Consider the following 20830-nt stretch of genomic DNA (forward strand, 5'->3'; position numbering starts at 1 on the left):
ATTTATAACTTTAAAAAAATTGATTAAAACCAGTAAGAAGAATGAAAACCAAAAGTTATGAAGTGTTGTCAGTTTGTTAAACTGAATCTATTTCCTAAACCCAGTAATATTTAGCAGGAAGAAAAAAAAAGAGGAAACCTCCTTGTTTATCTTTTAATTTTTGGGAAGCAGTTTTTCCAAAATTCACGTTTTTGCTTGAAAGTTCAAATTTTAGCATTGGCAACAAATACTGTCAGTTTCTCTTGACATGTCAGGCTCACTTTGTTCGTTTTTGGGAAAATGTAGGTCAAATACAGAAGTCTAAATAACCATAGTTTGTCAGTTCTTTCAAGTAAAAATGATGTTCCATGAAAAATGTGGCTGGTTCAGCTCACATTGCAACCATCAGTTGCACAATTTGATTTTCAAGACAACCATGGGACTTTGGTATGCTGAAGAAATGCTTTTTGCATTCTTACCATTTCATCACGGATTTCTTATTAATGAGACATATCCAAAACTGATTAGTTCTTATAACTAGCTTACATCAGATGTACGTAGAGTCTTTTTGAAATAATCCATATTTTAGCCTGAATTACATCTTGGGGCAAAACATTTTTATGACTAAAATATATGTTGTGTGAGAGCACTTTTTTTTTAAGATTGGCACCTGAGCTAACAGCTGTTGCCAGTCTTTTTTTTTTTTCTTTTCTTCTTCTTCTCCCCAAAGCCCCCCAGTACATAGTTGTATACTCTAGTTGCAGGTCCCTCTGGTTCTGTTGTGTGGGATGCTGCTTCAGCATGGCCTGATGAGCGGTGCTGTGTCCGTGCCCAGGATCCGAACTGGTGAAACCCTGGGCCACCGAAGCAGAGTGCGCGAACTTAACCATTCGGCCATGGGGCCGGCCCCAAGAGAGCACTTTTTATTGATCTTAAATAAATGTTTCAAATCTCTTCTGTTAAAAAGTCCATATTAATCCAACCCACATCAACCTGTTTGGTAGTCATCAATTGTATTGCCCGACCTTTTCTGTCCAGAGAGCTATTTTTGTCATGTGCCTTCTTCCCCCAGGCAGTCTGTCATTTTAGTTAGTCTTCCTTAGTCTCCTTCACCTGCGTCCTTCCCTCCCTCCCTTTCTCCCTCCCTTCTGAGCAGATAGTACCACACAGTTGTAGACAGTGTAATCTGTTCACTTTCCAATGTTTTCTCACATTGCTGAACAGTTTCTTGGCTGTTTAGGTCTTAATCTTGCAGTGAGTTCCACCAAAGCTCAAAGCTCATTATTTTAAGATAATTTGAAGGATTTTCCTTGAAATGTCTAACTCATGCAGGAAACACAGGGATAGTCTTTATATTATGAACTTTAGTACCAAGGGAACTTGATCTGCAGACCCCCACCGCTACCCCCAGGAAGTCCATGGACAGATTGGCCTAGCCCATCCAGTAGAGGCAGATTCCATGAATTGTTGCTCATTCTGTTTCTGCCTTGGTGCATGATTGCAGAAAGATAAGTGTAGTTTCTCTCCAAGATCTTGTCCTGGAAGGATGGAAAATGGAATTCCATTTAGTATGAAACTGTTTCTAATATAACTTCCAATACCACATAGTCATTTTCCTGCTACAGTACCAAAGGAGTAGATGAGCTGACTTACAGATTCATTCAGCAAACACGAATAGGGCACCTCGGAGAGGCTAGACATTGAAGCACAGAAGATAGAGAGATGACTAAGACAGTTTCTTCTCTCATACTACAATGGGTTGAGCACCATGAAAAAGCTACAGCCAGTCCTTGGAAAGCGTGCAGTGGAGTGTGAGGGTTGGTTAAGACTTTGCAGAGGAGGTGGTGGTAGGAGTGGGCCATTGAAGATAGATTGGATTTATCTGGACTGAGCAAAGAGATTCCAGTCAGAGGGAGCATCATGAGCGAAGGTAGGTTCCAGAAAATAGGAATATTTCCAGCTGGCTACCACTAAGAGCTTGAGGTGGGAGATGGGTCAGATTAGGAAAAGTCTCGGGGCTCCCCTGCCCAGCCTCATGTTCTGGTGCTCGAGGTCCCCAAAATTCCTAATAGGGAGAAACTGGTCTTGGGTCACACAGCTTTGTCAAAGCTGTCTGTGATTAAGAAAGAAGTCGATGTGCCTGTAATCATTGGGGTGACATCGTGGGGAAGATTGCACAACTGCTCTGGGAGTGGGGGTTTCACTGTCCATTTGACTCACCAGAGGCCCTGACCTTTCTAGACACGCTGACAGGCAGTTTTCTTCTTGGAGTAGAGGTGGAATCTGGTTGGGGCACTTTGGTCTCAATTCCTGTGGGCCCTTTGAAGAATTACCTGGTCTAGTGCTTTGTTGTTTGGGACCCTGGCAGGGTTTGTGCTCTGCTAGGACTCGGGGAGTTGGTGATGGGTGGTCAGGGTGTGGGGATATATGTGCAAGCATGTGGGTTGTGGGAGGCGGTGGCTTAGTTAGGTCTTTGCTCAAAGCCCCCTGACATTTTGGCTGGGTTTCTCTCAACTAACTCAGACGTAGCTAATTGCCCTGCAGCTTTCTTATTGCAGCCCTTTAGCCTCCTGCTCCTGGCTAGGTGAGCCTGGTTGTGTTCTTTTGGAGCTGTTAGAGTCTGCTTTGTGTTTCAAAGATCCTTTCAGTTTTTCCCTCAACAGGTGTTCTCATCTACACAGCTCTTTTCAGGTTGCTTTTGATTTGGATCATGGTGGTGGGCATTTCTTTCCTCTGGGCCTTTCTTCCTGGCCATGCATCCCATGCTAAAACTTTTGTCCTGTAAGTTGCAGGAGACATCAGAAGTTTTGTAAACGGGAATGGTGCAGTCCTTTGCTGTAGAGCGACTCTTCTAGCATGGAGGACGGGTTGTCGAGGGCAGAACCAGTGGCAGGGAGACCGGGTAGGAAGTTGCTTTTGTAGCTCAGGCAGTAAAAGACCAGAACCTGATCAAGGTCATAGGTGGATCAGGGTCGAGTTGAGAGGATGTGAACAGTGGAACTGAAGGGAAGGGAGAAGCTTTAAGACAATGCTCATATTCTCGCTTAGACACCCGGGCTGCTGGTAATAGGGAATACAGAAAGGCACATGCAGTGAGGGGGTTATTTTGGGTTCTAGAGAAATTGAGTGGGGATGCCTCTGGGATATCTAGGAAGGTCTTGTCAGTAGTAGGTAGGCAGATGGAAATAAGGGCTTAGAGCCCAGGAGAAATGCCTAACAGGAGAGAGATTTGAGTGTCTTCAGCATATGGGTGGATGACACTTATCTGTTTCTCCTCTGACACACCTGAGTAATAAAACTAACTCCTGCGAGCAGAAGTGATTCACTAAGTTAGTTGCTCTTAAACGTGGAATGCTAGAGGTTAAATTGGAAAATGAAGGAGGCCCAAGTGTGGTTTGAAGAGTTTCCCATGAGGCTCTCTTATGCTTTTCACTACCCAGCCCCAAATGGGAGTCAGTGTGGTTGACACCTTGGAAAGTTTAGATGGCTGCCCAAGGAGAGCTTGTGGAGGCTGAAGAGAAGGTAGCCATGGATGAAATCCGACGGCTTAGTGGCAGGTGGAGACACAGGAACAGGAAAATGAAGGGAGAGAGAGATCATGCAAGTGAGGAAAGACCTTTGCAAAAATAAACAAAAATGATCAGTAAGAGAAGCGTTGGTGTGGGATAAAGTTCAGTAGGGTAAAGTCTGGAAGGAGAATTGTCTATTTGGTAAGTAGGAGGTCCATGACAGCTACTCCAGGAGCAGTTTTTGTGGCATCATGAGTCACCAGCTAGATTGCCTTGAGTTGGTTAGTAAACCAGAGGTCAAAAGCAAGTGGCTCAGTTAGTGGAAAGTAAGGGGTGAAGTGAAAGGGGGAAGTGGAGAACCAAAGGAACCTTACAGGATGGGAAGACCTGAGCTGCTGTGGAGGCCTAGGGAGTGAGGACAAAGTTTGAAGGTTTGAGAAAGGGAACAAATTATGACTTGTGATCTAGGAAGACTTCATTCTTTTACTTAGTCCTACAGCCTGTATTTGTCTGTACAAGGCACAGTGGTTTAGCACCGAACAGGATCTGCGGGTGCCTGCCTTCGTAGAGCATATAGCCAGTGGGAAATGTGCACAATTGAGGAAGCACTATTCTAGAATAGAGTGTGAAATACAGTTTGCTTGGAGGCACCCATTGGGAGGAGCACTAAACTAGTTTAGGCATTAGGGAAAAGAGGAAGATTAAGCTGAGGCCAGAGCTTGTTAGGTGGTTAAAGGGTTGGCTTGGGGAAAAGTGCTTCTGGCAGGAATGGAATGGCTAAGAGGTAGGAGAGAAATGAAAAAAACCAAAAAACAAAAAATAAGCTAAAGCATAGAATGCTGAAGCCAGAGAGATAAATACGAGTCCAGTCATAGAGATCCTTGTAAGCTGGGTTTGAGAACTTGGGCTTTAGCCTGAGGACAGTGTCAGACCACTGAGCCTAAATTTTAAGTAGGAGGGCGACATGGTCAGATTTGCATTCGAGAAATATTTAGCCTGTACTGGTGTGAATGGATTAGAAGGAAGAAGATTGGGATCAGAGACCAGGTAGAGGGAGTGGGATCAGGTGTATAGGTGGGTCACTTTTGGAGATGAGAGAGGAGGAGATAAAGGGGTTTGCCATAGCAAACATTAGATGCCTGTGGAGAGGGAAGCTGAGGGAATTGGTATCTGATGAGGTGGGTGACTGAGTTATCTGTTTAGAGTGAGGGGCTCAGTTTAAGTGAACACATCTGAATATAGAGTGAACTGTTTCCTAGACTAGATTAAGACATTGGTTTCTGACGTGGCATACGCTAGAGACTTAGTAAAGAACTGAGTGACTGAATGGTTCTGATTAAATCGCTTCTGTTGGTATGGCAGCTCCAGTTTGTTCTCTCACCAGCTGACTCATCAGTGCCTTTCTGATGCTGGGTGTTAGACACTTGGGGGAATATATTGCAGGGGATTAGGAACACTGGAGAGAATGCCAGGTTTGGTCAGTGTATTCGTTATCTATGACTTTGTAAGAAATTAGCCCCAAATTTAGGGACTTAAAACAACAAACAAATATCTTACAGCTTCCGTGGGCCAGGAATCTGGACATGGTTTGGCTGTGCGTCTCTGGTTCAAGATCTCTCAATAGGCTACACAGTGTCTGGCAGGGCTGTGGTTGAGGCTCCACTGGGGGAGCATCTGCTGCTGAGTTCACCCACTTGGGCAGCTTTCAGTTCCTTGAGGGTCGTTGGACTGAGGGCCTCAGTTCGTCACAGGTTCTTAGCTGGAGGCCTGCCTCAGTTCTTGCCACATGGGCCTCTCCATGGGGCAGCTCACAACCCCATCGCTTTTGCTGTATTTTCTTTGTTAGAAAAGAGTTACTCGTTCCAGTCCACAAGGGGATGGGGGGCCCTTCTTAGAGACTGCCTCCCATGGTCAGGTTGCTGTTCATGAGCAGCGTATGTAGCTCAGCAATATTGTTTCAATGTAAATGAATCTAAATCCTGTGGCTTGGTGGAAAATTAGGTATTTTTGAAGGGAAAATTGATTCATTGAAATCTGGCAGTGCTAAATACCATTCCCCATGTTATTCTTTTATGAATAAATTTGAGGTCTATTAAACAACTTGGCAGAATGAGGTAGTGATGCATTTATTCTGCAGCAGTGTTTATCATTACAGCCTTTTAATGTTTATGAAAGGTAAAAATAGCCATGTCTGTGGATACTTTTAAAAGAGAAACTCCTGATCTAGGTTTGTAGTCTCTGTCTATGGTATGTATTCTAAACACAATGTGGAATTTGGTTGGGAACAGAATGCATTTTCCTCTTGAGGCAGTGCTGTGCAGGGTCGGTGATTTCCTAACCCGTCCTGTGACCAGCCTGTTTATCACAAGGTGTGCTCCCAGGCTCGCAGGGCACTTGTGCTTGTAGGCCTTCGGCTCTGGTGGCTGCAGCTGTGGCTGCCCCTCTTCCCCGCGGAGCCCCTGCGTCTGCTCCGCTGTCTGAGGGCCCAGGGTCGTGGAAACCTTGGACACAGAGGCTTTGGTGTCTTTGGAGCCAAAGCTGTGTGCAAAGAAGCCCCAGCAGCAAGATCCCAGAGGTAACCCACTGCTTCATCCACCATTGGCGCTCCACGGAGGTGTCCCTGCCACAGACCACCCCCATGCTAGTAGAATAGCCTTGTTGTAAAGAAAGAGAAGGAAAGACAAATGCGCAAAGATTGTCATTTGCCCCGAGTCTCACACATTGTTGTTCGAAGAGCTGAAGTAGACAGTTAGTGGAAGAGCTGAAATGTATGCCTTGGGCTATCTGACTTTTTCCACTGTGCCTGAGTTGAAGCAACTGATCATTGCTGCCCTAGAAAATTGAAGATTTGGGGGAAATACAAGCTCTCTCTTCTTTGGCTTAAAGGGATACCACATAGAAGAGAGATGAAACTTCTTTCGGATAGCCTCAGAGAGCAATGAGGGTGATTACAACAAGGCAGATTTTTGGCTTATTGTAAAGAAACCAAAGCATTCAACTGAACTGTGAACAGTGAAATAGGTGGCCTTATATAAGCACTGCTTTCCTGGCATGTTTTCAAGCCGAAGGTAGATGACCACCTGTTAAGGCTGGAGAAGGTGCTTTGCTTGGGAGACTGGACACGTCACTAGCCCCGTGAACTCGGTTACTCTGTGCCGTGTTAAACTCTGCAGCACCGTTGCTCACCCAGCCAAGGGACAGACCTGCTCCTCTGTGTCCTCCCCTTCCCCCCACACTGCCTTTGGTGACTCCTTTTCCCTTTCAAGCCTGCTTTTCATGTTTGTCTTAACCTAAGGAAAAATGTGGAGGTGGTTGGGAGGCTGCCGTGAGACGAGTGGAAGGAGGTGCCTTGCAGTGATGTTTCCAGAGCTCAGACGTCCTAGGTCGCATTCAGGTGTTCCTGGAGAGTCAAGAGCCCCTCAGGCTTTGTGGTTTATGGTATTCTCCTGGTCACTTTTCCTGGCTGGCTTAGACCAAGCTGGCTGTTGTCACCACTGCCTCAGACTGCAATTTGCCAGTTTAATCAGAGCAGCCTGTGCCCGTCATCTCTTCCATCCTTCTTTTCTTTCGGCTTTTCCCTCTGAATCTGTTTTTCTTCTTCTTGTTTTCTTTTTACTTCCTGGAGGATACAATGATTTAATATTTAAAAGACATTTTCTTTCCATTTCTGCCTTTTGTCATGATAGTAACAAAGAGAATAATATCCAAGTAATATTGTGATTTGGGTTGAAGATCAGGTCAATTGAAGGGTGAAAGTATGTTTTCCGAGGATACCTACAATGCCGTTAACATGCTGTTGGAAAATTAAGCATTTACTCCAATTAGTGCTAGATATTTTTACCTCATGTCTTGGGCCCACTGGAGAATTTCATGGAGTACCCCAATTTTATTTTTCTCTAGCTTGTAAATCCCATATTGGGTCAACTTGATTTGTTATGTTTCACGGACATACTTGTTTTCAGTCTTAGCAGAATTTGGCAAAGTTTGGTTTAAAGCTACAGCAGACACTCTCCTCAGTTAAAATAGGAAAGATAGTTTAAAGGATGTATGTCAGTAATTATATTTTTGGCTGTGTGGCACAGCAAAATGTTTAGGAAAACATACTTCGTAATTTTAATCTTAAATTTGTAATTAACTTTTTTCTCCAGAGGTATAATCAATGCCTTTTTGCTTGCATCTTTGTTTTCATAATTAATTACTCAAGTGAGTAAAAGTCTTTGGCTCCACCAAATCATTGTGTTGTAAATTCATTAAGGATGAAACGTACATTCTTCTATGTCTGAATGAATTGTGCATAAATTACAATGCTATGTAAAAAAGAATGTATTTAATATAAGTTAAACTGATATGAAAGGAAGATTCTCCTTTTTTGGTTGTAACAAATGTTGTTAGTTATGTTTAGAGAATTACTACAAGCAGTGGTTTTCAAACACAAATATGTGTAAGCCTTACTTAAGGTGGTCTGCATAAATAAGCTTATTTCCCATGCCTTGTCACCAGAAATTCTAATTCCTATTCTGATTCATTTTTAATGCATACCCTGGGTAATTCTGGACCCTGGAAACTTTATTTCTGACAAACCCCCCAAATGGTGGGGAAACAAAATTAAGTGCTAGATAGGTTTACTTTTCTAAATTGATCATCTTATATCATTTGATCTTTCTTAGAACTAATCTTACCTTTTAAAAACCAGATTAATTGTTTATAGCATCCTGTTTTACTGGAGATAGAGATGGCCATCATGGTGAAGAATTTAATCTCCCAGAATAGAAACAGACAGATACATTGTTTAAAGACAATCAGGGGGCTGGCCCCGTGGCCGAGTAGTTAAGTTCGCGCGCTCCGCTGCAGGCGGCCCAGTGTTTCGTTGGTTCGAATCCTGGGCGCGGACATGGCACTGCTCATCAAACCACGCTGAGGCAGCGTCCCATATACCACAACTGGAAGAATCCACAACGAAGAATATACAACTATGTACCGGGGGTTGTTGGGGAGAAAAAGGAAATAATAAAATCTTTAAAAAAAAAAAAAAATAAAGACAATCAGGATCATGTGTTTCTTTGTGAGTCTGCAGTGACTACATGAATGAGTTATAGGTTGATCCTCAATTTGTTATTTAGTGCTTTTTAATTATTAGAAAGATACATTGTAATTCATTCAACAAGATCAGTTAAGTTATTAAAGAGTATAGCCTTCCATTTTAGCCCATGGAAATAATTTCAAAACAACATTTTATAAAGCATTTGGCTAGAAAAGTTTGGGGTTTTTTTTTGCTGAGGAAGATTCATTCTAAGCTAACATCCATTGCCAATCTTCCTCTCTTTTATTGCTTGAGAAAGATTAGACCTGAGCTAACATCTCTGCCAGTCTTTCTCTATTTTGTATGTGGGTTGCTGCCACAGTATTACTAATGAGTGGTATAGGTCCGTGCCTGGGATCCGAACCCCACAAACCCAGGCCACTGAAGCAAGGTACACCGAAGTTAGCTACTATGCCACAAGCTGGCCCCTAGAAAAGTCTTTTTATAATATCTTTACAGTTAAGTAGCTATATGAGGTTTATTACTATAACATAATACCTAGATTGAAATATTCTCTCGTTTTATTTAATTTATTTTATTTTATCTTTTTGGTGAGGAAGATTGTCCCTGAGCTAACATCTGTGCCAGTCTTCCTCTATTTTGTATGTGGGTCACCACCACAGCATGGCTTGATGAGTGGTGCATAGGTCCATGCCTGGGATCTGAACCCACAAACCCTGGGCCACTGAAGTAGAGTGCACACACTTAACCACTACACCACTGGGCTGGCCCTCTTGTTTTATTTTTAAATATTTGAGGCTTGCTGGTGTTAATATGACTTTACTGAAACCATGTTATGTTAGTCCTCCCTTAGCCGAGCTTTCTCTTTCTGTGGTTTCAGTTACTGTGGTCAACCATGGTCCGAAAATGTTAAATGGAAAATTCCAGAAATAAACAATTCATAAGTTTTAAATTGCATGCCATTCTGAGTAACAGGGTGAAATCTCAAGCCATCCAGCTCCTTCCTGCCCAGGAGGTGAATCATCCCTTTGTCCAGCATATCCATGCTGTATGAGCTGCCTTCCAGTTATTCACTTAGCAGCTGACTGGGTTATCAGATCGACTGTCAAGGTATCGCAGTGCTTGTCTTCACATATCTCTTATTTTACTTAATAATGGCCCCAAAGCCAACTTTATTAATTCTTTTTATCTCTTACTGCCTAATTTATAAATTAAACTTTATCATGGGTATGTATGTATAGGAGAAAACATAGTTTATATAGGGTTTGGTATAGCTGAAGTTTAGGCACCACTGGAGGTCTTGGAATGTATCCCCTGCAGATAACGGGAGACTAATGTATATATATTGCCTTCCTGATAATTATTTGCTCAGAAATTATGACTTCTAATTATAGTGCAGTTTCCAGTTTGACTCAGAGGAAGAGACGTTGGACTTTATTTTCATTTGAATCAAGAGACTTAAGATAGGGAATTATAAGGTGCTTTGTTTATTGATTTGAAAATATGCTCAAGCTTTGGAAATCTTTGAACTTAATTTCCCATGCAGTGTCCTCTTCTCTCCTGATGGAGAGTCTTTTCCTTTTATGAATAAGTAAGTTGAAATTTCAAAAGATTTTAATCATGAAAGCACGAGGAAATTGGGGATGATTGTAAGGCATATAGTTCAAATAGATTTCAGGGTTTTTTTCCTCATGATATATTTCTTAAGTGGCTGGAGATTCATTTCACATTCACTTTATGTACTCTGAAATCATTAATTTTCAATAATTTGATAATGTTTCCTGGGTGTGTGTATTTATGGTTTGATCTTTTAGTTTGTAATTTCATTAAGTAAACTTCCTTACTGATTAGATTTGAAAAATCCATTTGATTGCCTACATTCTTCCTTCCCTGATTCTCTCATTTCCTCCTTATTCTACTTTGCTCCAATGTGGTTTATAACTCTTAACTCTTTGGGCTCCTGTCAGGCTTTAAAGAAGCTATGTATTTATTTTAAGTGAATAACAGTGAATTAATGGATGGCAGTGCCAATAGCTATCTTGTGTTAGTTTTTTCATTTTTCTAGGTCGAGCCCATTTATTGAATTATCAGCTAAGTTTCAACTAGGCTGAACTGATGATCTGATTGTTGGGAAAGTACTTCTGATGTTTTAGGCAGTTTATGCTCCTTCAGGTTTTTGGTTTTTACAGAGGAATCCCCATGGCCCCTTAGTTTCTGGTACTTCTTGGTAAATGGTAGGCATTCTGTAGATATTTGTTGAATAAACACATCTCCACCGTGAACATCTTTAAGAAGACCGTTGGAAAAGTCAAATTTTACTTTAAAATATTTAACCTTCATCAGTAGTCAAACACAAATAATCTCCAAAAATAACTTAAAACTGTTAAACTGCAGAGTGGGAGTGGCAAAAGCAGCTGTTGTAAAGAATTTCTTGTTAATTTTTAGTGTCTACATCAGCAAAGCTTGAGCTGTTGGCTAAGATCTGAAATATATCTGTACTGTATGTGATCACTGTGTTCACTCTTGCTTAATAAAATGGGATTCTGAACACAGAATTCTTCATTCTCTTTATTCATTAGTCAGCCCATGACTTACTTGAAAGATGGGAAGGAGGATGTTATAGGTGGGTAATTATTTGCAGATTTCCTTGAGCCCATACCTGGCTTTGAATTATTATCACCATGGTAAGATACTCTGTTTAAATAGGACATGAAGCCTGGTACAGCCTAGAAATTTGTTCTTTTTTTTTTAAACCAAGCAATACTTTGATTCTAGGCAAAGTGTAAACTATATTTTATATATAGTCAGGCCTCATCCTGAGGTTTACAACATTATTATCAGAGATAATATATTTAGCTTTACCAACTTGCATGAGTAATTTCTGGAAATTTGTTGAATAAGGCACTAGATGTGGAAAGAAGAAACCTTTGAAGCATATGAAATAGATATTTAAAAGATTATTGTGAGTTCTTAGAAATTCAGGGATACTTGATTCAGATATCTGTAGTTAATATGAAGGGGTGAATATGAAATATAAGTGGTATTTTGCTTTTTTGCCTCTTTTTTCTTTAGTTATATGTTCTGTAGATAATATGGGAAACCATTTTCTTTCCTGTAACTTTTAAGTGTTGCTTCTGACTTCCTCCTCCTCCTTCCATTAGTTGAAATCTAGTTTATCCCTCCTATTTTCACCTGCCTCATTACTTTTTACATTGAGGATTTTTCTTTTTTTTTGTCCTTCTTTCTCCTCGATGACTTTCAACCACTGCTTCTTGCAAATTGCTGCCCCTTCAGAAGCATTCAGACCTGTGCTTGAATCCTGAGTTTTTGATTCTCCCTGTGTAACTTTGGATTCTGTTTTCTGACCTTACAATAGGGAAACTTGTACCTATATCCCGGGGTGGTCTATTAGTTTCCAAGGGCTGCCATATACATCACCACACACCGAGTGGCTTAAAACAACAGCTGTGATCATCTCATGGTTCTGGAGGCCAGAAGTCTGAAGTCATAATGTTGGCAGGGCCATGCTCCCTCTGGAGGCTCCAGAGAGAATCCTTCCTTGCCTCCAGCCTCGGGTGCCTGTTGTTGGCATTTTTTGGCTTCCTAGACTGGTGGCAACATCACTCCAGTCTCTGTCTCCATCTTCGCATTGCTTTCTCCTCTGTGTGCGTGTGTTAAATCTCCTTCTGCCTTTCTCTTGTGTGAGCACTTGTCATTGGATTTAGGGCCTACCCAGATAATCCAGGATGATCTCCTCATCTCAAGATCCTTAATTACAGCTGCAAAGACTCCTTTTCCAAATAAGATAACGTTCACAGGTTCTGGGAGTTAGGATGTGCACACATATTTTGGGGGGCCCCCATTCAACCTCCTACATACAGGTGGTTCTAAAAATTAAACATGATTTTATGTATGTATATTTGTATATATTTATATATGGCATTTAGCTCAGTGCCTGCTCAATGTAGGTACTCAGTGGATGTTAATTCATTTTCCTTCTCTTTAGAAACCTGTGCCCTCCAGGATTCTGCATCCCCGGGATGTTTTTGGCAGCTAGTACTCAACTCAGAATGTTCCTGCTGCACTCTCTCCCCCACTGATGTCCCTGTGGTGACCATCAGGAAGTCTGGTCCTTCTCTTCCATCTTCACTTGCTTGGCTCTGCCCGGGTTGTCCTCATAGCTGTGGCCAACTCTCCTTGGCACTTCTCCATATCACAGTCTTCCTAACCTTCCAGTTCTGGCACTTTGTTGCTTCTGTTAACATGACTTCTCATCTTCCCAGTGACCTCTAGTCCTACCCCCTCTGTTCTGTTTTTTCACACCTGCCATCCACTTGGACCTTTACAGCTTATTTTCCGTTGCTCCCAAGCTCTTCTCAAGTTGGATTGTTATTCCCTGGATATGCTCTGCACCTGTGCACCTCAGAGCCTTTGCTTATACTGTCCCGCAGTGGAAATATTCTTTTTCCCCCTTCTCTTCTTTTTGTGCCTTAAATTTAAATTGAGTCTTTCCTCCCTCCACTCAGGCCACAGTTGTGCTCAGGTCCCTCCTGTTCCAAAAAACTTCCTTGAGCTTGCTTTCATTTATCTTTTCTGAGACTTAACTGCTTTCACTTGGTCACTGTCCACTTAACTCTTTACTATTTTCCTTTTGTTTCCATTACTTTTCTGAAATTTCTGTTAAAGATTGACAGTGATTTCCTAATAACCTTTTTAAGAGGCTAAATGTTATGATGCTAAAGCGCTAGCTTGCTGGAGCCAGACTCTGGGGGTTTGAATTCTAGTTCCACCACTTGCTAATAGCTGTGTGACCTTTAGCAAGTTAACTCCATGCTTCAATTTCTTTATCCATAAAATGTGGCTAATATTAGTACCTACCTTATAAGGTCGCTTGTAACGATTAAATAGGTTAGTATATGTAAAGCTTTCCTAAGGATACCTGGCAAAGAGTAGGCATTGAGTATTAGTTTTTTATTTCTTTTAAAAGAAGATTTTATTTTTCCTTTTTCTCCCCAAAGCCCCCTGGTACATAGTTGTATATTTTTAGTTGTGGATCCTTCTAGTTGTGGCATGTGGGACGCCGCCTCAGCATGGCCTGATGAGCGGTGCCATGTCTGCGCCCAGGATCCGAACCAGTGAAACCCTGGGCCGCCAAAGCAGAGTGTGGGAACTTAATCACTCAGCCTTGGGGCTGGCCCCAAGTTTTTTATTTTTTTAAGCTGATGTTTTTAGCCTTTCCTGTTAGCTGCCACGGCATTTAACATGGTTGACCATTCCCTCTTCCTTTTTCACTGCGTTCAAGCTCAGGCTAATTTATCTTGGGGTCTTTTATCTTTGTGCCTCCATTTTGTGGTCTGTCTTCATGCATCTGAACTTCACCTTCTTACCTCATTTCTAGGTAATTCACCACCATAGTTCCCACTTTTACTTTTATATGACTGTCTCCCCAAATTGTATTTCTAGCTCCACTTTCTTACCTCCAGTTCTGCATTTATAACTGCGTGCCAGAATGCCTAACCACCATGATCTCCCTCTCAAAATCAGCTCTTCACTTGACTTCCCTTTTGTTAAAGGAGCTCTGGCAGTGTGTCCTAGTGGTTAGGAACATGCATATCTGCATCAGAAGGGTGTTGTGTTTGAGTCCTTCAAAGCTCGGGAGAACTTTCCAGATCACTGTGGACTGGCATATTCTCCTTGTCTTGAGTACTTACTGTGCTTTCACTAAACAGAGTTGGATATGGAAAGGGGTGGGGAGACACAGTAATAGCAAATGTGTTCCTTAGTTTTCATAAGTTGAGAATGAGGCAAGTTCATAAATCTCTTTCCTCACAAACCCAGGCTAGGATGCTTAGAAGCTGTTGTAAAATATTGATTTTTGAAGTTTTGTTTTTTTTTTTAAATTGAAGTTTCTTCCCCCCCTGGAAAGGCAGAACTGGCAAATGTTAAATTTCTGTCTCACAATGCAGAGGCAAATAGCAAATGAACTAAATTAGAAAACACTGACATGATTTTAAGTAAGCAATGATAGTTTTAGTGTATTTCTGAGTTGTCTTGAGATCGAAAGGAAAGGCTGGGAGAGATTTCCCCATTTGTTTTCTGAAATGCAGTTTCTTGTAGGTTGGAATAGAAATTTTAGACGAGGATTTCCTCTAACTTACTGGCGTGCCAGTAAGACTGTACATTTTATATTAGTGATAATTAGCAGGCATATAGTTACTTGAGTATGGGTTAAGATAGTTTTATGATGTTTGTAAATCAGACAATCGGAACCATTCTTGTGTGGGTTTAGCGTGCCTTGCAACACCTTGCCACATCACTGTCTTCCTGTTAACACAACTCCATTTAAACACAGCTTCATTCCCTAATGGGTTTTGATCATTAGGGATTAAACCCACAAGGACCATTAACCTAAGGAATGTAACTCAATTAGCCGTAAAGGTTTAAAATAAACCAACAGATTTTCCATTTGGAGAGGTTGGTGTCTTGCTTTCCCTTATTTTTTCTCCATCCATCTCATGAATGGTAATGCATTCTTTTGGTAAATGATTCACCTTTGTCCCAGGTGCTATCAGTAATCATTTTTTGTCTTGACAGTTTTGTTATCGGATATTTTGAAAGTTTTAGGAAAATGTGACTTTGATTATTCTCTCCTATCCTAGATCTTTTCCTTGCTACTTAAATTTGACTTGGTTTCAAGATTTCAAACAGTTTTCTTTGTATGAGTAGATGTGTTAATTAAAAGTAAAAGGTATATGGTTTAAAAAGTTCTGTTTCCAGGACACTCAGTAATGCACGTGTGTTCCTCCCTACATGTCCTTGCTGAGGCCAGCGCTGTTTCCTGCAGTCTGGGAACAATCCTGGCTTTGGCTTAAACCTGGGCTCAGTTCAAGTCTTCCACGACAGGTCTCCTTTTACAGTTTGGTGTAAGATAGTTACGTCACTGATAACAAATTTCACATATAACTTTAGGATTAAATAATCCAATGTGTTGTAAACCAATTGTTGTTAGTAAGCTATTTGATTTTTTTTCCTGCATCATTTCAGCTGAACTTGAGATCTCGGTTTAGGTAGAATTGCTAATGTTAGTTTGACTTTCATTAAACATTTTTCCACATTTTTGGTTGGGTAGTCTTTTTTTGTTTTTTGCTTCGTCTCTTTTCTTCTTTCTTTTGAAGTCCACTCAAGAGCAAAAACGTAATAAAAACTCGTGGTGTTTGTAACCTGGTATAATAAATTCAAACCTAAACAAGTTAAATCTAATTATATGGGACTGCTTTCTAAAGAGGATGTAGATATGCTCTTAAAAATTATTGAGGTAAAGCTTATGTGAAACCTAGATTTCTGTTTCTCTTTGATGGATTGAAGGTGAAAGAAATTTATTTCACTCTGCTTCCCTGCTATTACTCTCTGCTCATTTGTACTTTGAGCAAGTTCAAATTTACATAAAAAATGGGAAGGAGGTAGTAAACATTACATTTTGTTCATCTCTCTGTACTATTTTAAGGACATAGAATAGGGCCCAGAAAATTAGTTGGCATTTTCAGTTTTTTCGTTTGGCATTCATTTTTTGAGAGTGTCATGGCTATGTTCAGGGACAGCTTATGTTAAAATTGAAAGAGTCATTAAATGAGCTTTGCAGTTTCTTTGTTTTGCCATCATGATGAACATCCTTCTCTTGGCTGAATGGAGTTCATGATTTTTTTGGCTTTGTGCTTGGAGAATGGAGAGTAGAAGGGGCTTTCGAGAACATCTAGTACAATATTGCCTTTTTTAGATGAAACCGAGGTGCAGTGAGCTGTCCAGTGTTAGGCACTGTACCAGCAGAATCAGGACCAAGAAAGGAAGGATCTTTTGACTTTAGTTCTGTGCCTCTCTGAGGAGGCTCGGCATCTCAAAAGGCAGGGATTTTTATAATCTTTGTCAATTTACCAGTTTCTCCCTAAGGAAGAAATTAGAGGCTTATTTTCGAAGCACTTATCACAAAGAATTAAACTGACCAGCTTGAGAATGAACATTGATTTTTATTTCGTCTGCTTTTACAATCTTGGTAGATAGATTTGTGATTGAAAGGGAGTGTAACAGTTTAAGTAATTAACTCTCAGAGAGAAATTACCAAAACAGATATTGATTCTAGATCGTCCTGCCCCCTGCGCCCGCCAACACATCGAGACTTTGCAAGATCCATATCCATACTAGATATTATGGTGATTTATGATAAAGTATTTATGATTTGATGAGGAATCTTCATCTCTCTGGAGTTTTTGGTTTGAAAGAATTAATGTAGAATTAGAGAAAGTGAATTTTACAACTATATGATTGAATACTTGTAATAAAATGACTTTGAAATTTCTAAGTATATTTTATAGTAGAAAATCACTTATGGATGAAGGGATTCATTATGATATTTCAGTTTGCTCATTTAGTCTCATTCTATTTGATGGACATTACTACTTTAATTTTTTGTTTTTATTGTTTTAAAATGATTTGTTTTTGTAAGTTTTTGATAATGGGGAATAGTCATTTTGTATTTCTGTTTTCCCATTGGATATGCTAATTGAGTCCATTTGGGTTTATTGGGCAGTTACCTAATTCTGAATATTATTGTGTTAAATTAAAAAAAAAAAAGCTTATTGAGTCATGGCATTCTCTCTTTTTCCTTTTATAGCCAACACATATCTCTTTATGGTACAAGCTCGAGGAATAATGTTGAAAGAAAATGTGAAGACAATAGGACATATGATCAGGCTGTACACAAATAAAAATTCTACACTCAATGGTACAGGTAAGATCGTTTCCTGCTGACTCTTGCTGAGCTTCTGCTTCTTACCTTGTAGTCATAAAGCAGAAACCAAATGTTTCAAGCTCTGGTTTTGCCTGCAAGTAACTCCCTGTTAAGGTAAGGATATCTCCTATGAAGTATACTGGGAGATTCTCTTCCTGCTGGAGCCAGGACCGTCACATTTTCTGTTCTACAAAGGTGGTGAGGGTTTTGTACAAGGATACTTAAATTAATTCTTGTAAACATAAACAAAATATGAAAAGCAGTTTGTGCTTTTTCACTTCACCTATTATGTTTAAGAGAAAATAACTACAAAGAGAATGATTTATTCATATTAGCCATTCTGCCCTTTCTTTATGCCCATTCTAATTCCTAAAATATTTTTCCAACTATGTCTAAAAAATACTTATTGGTTTTTGTTTATTTATTTACTTGTTTTTTATTGATGTAACATTGGTTTATGACACTATGTAAATTTCAGATGTACCTCATTATGTTTTTATTTCTCTGTAGATTGTATCATGTTCACCACCTAAAGACTAATTAACTATCCATAACCTTACTCGTGTGCCCAGTTACCCCTATTGCCCTCCTGCTTTCCCCCTTCCCCTCTGGTAACCACCAGTCTGATCTCTGTATCTCTGTATCTGTCTGTTGTTGTGGTTGTTTTTATCTTCCGTTTATGAGTGAGATCGTACGATATTTGACTTTCTCCCTCTGACTTTTTTCACTTGGCATAATACCCTCAAGGTCCATCCACGTTGTCGCAAATGGCAAGGTTTCATCTTTTTTATGGCTGAGTAGTATTCCGTTGTGTATGTATACGACATCTTCTTTATCCATTGGTCCCTTGATGGGCACTTAGGTTGTGTCCAAGTCTTGGCTATTATGAATAATGCCGTAATGAACATAGGGGTGCATATATCTTTATGCATTTGTGTTTTCATGTTCTTTGGAAAAATAGCCAGCAGTGGAATCATATGGATCATATGGTAGTTCCATTCTTAATTTTTTTAGGAATCTCCACACTGTTTTCTATAGTGGCCGCACCAGTTTGCATTCCAAACAGCAGTGTATGAGAGTTCTTTTTTCTCCACATCCTCTCCAACACTTGTTATTTCTTGTCTTGTTAATTATAGCTATTTTGACTGGCATGAGGTGATATCTCATTGTCGTTGTGATTTGCATTTCCCTAACAATGAGTGATGTTGAACATCTTTTCATGTGCCTGTTGCCCATCTGTATATCTTCTTTGGAAAAATATCTGTTCAGATCTTTTGCTCATTTTTTAATTGGGCTGTTTGTTTTTTTGTTGTTGAGATGTATGAGTTCTTTATATATTTTGGATATTAACCCTTTATCAGATATATGGTTTGCAAATATCTTCCCCCAGTTGTTAGGTTGTCTTTTCGTTTTATTGATGGTTTCCTTTGCTGTGCAGAAGCTTTTTGGTTTGATGTAGTCTCATTTGTTTATTTTTTTTCTACTGTTTTGCTTGCCTGGTCAGACATGGTATTTAAAAATATGCTGCCAAGAGTGATGTTGAAGAGCATACTGTGTATATTTTCTTCTAGAAGTTTTATGGTTTCAGGTCTTACATTCAAGTCTTTAATCCATTTTGAGTTAATTTTTGTGTATGGTTTAAGAGAATGGTCTACTTTCATTCTCTTGCATGTGGCTGTCCAGTTTTCCCAACACCATTTATAGAAGAGACTTTCCTTTCTCCATTGTATGTTCTTGGCTCCCTTGTTGAAAATTAGCTGTCCCAAGATGTGTGGGTTTATTCCTGGGCTTTCGGTTCTGTTCCATTGATCTGTGTGTCTGTTTTTTGTGCCAGTACCATGCTTTTTTGATTAGTACAGCTTTGTAGTATATTTTGAAATTAGGGAGTGTGATGCCTCCAGCTTTGTTCTTTTTTCTCAGGATTCCTTTGGTTATTTGGGGTCTTTAGTTGTTCCATATAAATTTCAGTATTCTTTGTTCTATTTCTGTGAAAAATATCATTGGAACTTTGACAGGGATTGCATTGAATCTGTAGATTGCTTTAGGAAGTATGGACATTTTAACTATGTTAATTCTTCCAATCCAAGGCACAGAATATCTTTCCATTTCTTTGTGTCTTCTTCAGTTTCTTTCAACAATGTTTTACAGTTTTCATTGTATAGGTCTTTCACCTCTTTGGTTAAATTTATTCCTAGGTGTTTTTTCTTTTTGTTGCAATTGTAAATGGGATTCTATTCTTAATTTCTCTTTCTGCTACTTCATTGTTAGTGTATAGAAACACAACTGATTTTTGTATGTTGATTTTGTACCCTGCAACTTTACTATATTCACTTATTATTTCTGAAAGTTTTTTGGAAAATTCTTTAGTATTTTCTATGATGAAGTGAATTTTCTGTAAAATCATGTCATCTGTAAAATCATGTCATCTGTGAATAGTGACCTTTTTACTTCTTCCTTTCCAATTTGGATCTCTTTTATTTCTTTTTCTTGCCTGTTTGGTCTGGCTAGGACTTCCAATACTATGTTAAATAAGAGTGGTGAAAGTGGGCCTCCTTGTCTGGTTTCTGTTCTTAGAGGGATAGCTTTCAGTTTTTCTGTGTTGAGTTTGATGTTAGTTGTGAGTTTGTCATATATGGCCTTTATTATGTGGAGGTATTTTCCTTCTATATCCATTTTATTCAGAGTTTTTATCATAAATGGATGCTAAGTCTTGTAAAATGCGTTCCCTGCATCTATTGAGGTGATTATGTGATTTTTGTTCTTCATTTTGTTAATGTGGTGTATCACATTGATTGATTTGCAGAGTTGAACCATCCCTACATCCCTGGAATAAATCCCACTTGATCTTTTTAATGTACTGTTGTATTCAATTTGCTAGTATTTTCTTGAGGATTTTTGCATTGATATTCATCAGTGCTATTGGCCTGTAATTTTGTTTTTTTTGTGATGTCCTTGTCTGGTTTTGGTATCATGGTAATGTTGGCCTTGTAGAGTTAATTAGGAAACTTCCCCTCCTCTTCAATTTTTTGGAAGAATTTGAGAAGGATAGGTATTAAGTCTTTGAATGTTTGGTAGAATTCACCAGGGAAGCTATCTGGTCCTGGACTTTTCTTTTTTGGGTGATTTTTAATTACTGTTTCAATCTCCTTCCTGGTGATTGGACTGTTCAGATTCTCTGTTTCTTCTTGATTCAGTTTTGGAAGGTTGTATAATTCTAAGAATTTATCCATTTCTTCTAGATTATCCAATTTGTTGGTGTATGGCTTTTTGTAGTATTCTCTTATAATCATTTGTATTTCTGAGGTGTCCGTTGTAATTTCTTCTCTTTCATTTCGGATTTTATTTATTTGAGCCTTCTCTCTTTTTTCCTTGAGTCTCTCTAAAGGTTTGTCAATGTGGTTTATCTTTTCAAAGAACCAGCTGTTTGTTTCATTCATTTTTTTCTTTTTTTTGGTCTCTATTTCATTTATTTCTGTTCTGACTTTTATTTTTCCTTCCTTCTACTGATTTTGGGCTTTG

At 39.6% G+C, this 20830-nt stretch overlaps 1 protein-coding gene across 1 annotated transcript in view; it reads left to right on the forward strand.

Moving 5' to 3' along the window:
• Window positions 1–20830, forward strand: part of B4GALT6 (beta-1,4-galactosyltransferase 6) — a 71131-nt gene that overhangs the window by 2517 nt on the left and 47784 nt on the right. Inside the window, exon 2 of the mRNA XM_014845361.3 lies at window positions 17195–17311. Coding sequence (XP_014700847.1) covers window positions 17195–17311 — 117 coding nt within the window. The remainder of the gene's footprint in view (window positions 1–17194; window positions 17312–20830) is intronic.

Source organism: Equus asinus, chromosome 7, assembly GCF_041296235.1.
Source record: "Equus asinus isolate D_3611 breed Donkey chromosome 7, EquAss-T2T_v2, whole genome shotgun sequence".
NCBI lineage: Eukaryota > Metazoa > Chordata > Mammalia > Perissodactyla > Equidae > Equus > Equus asinus.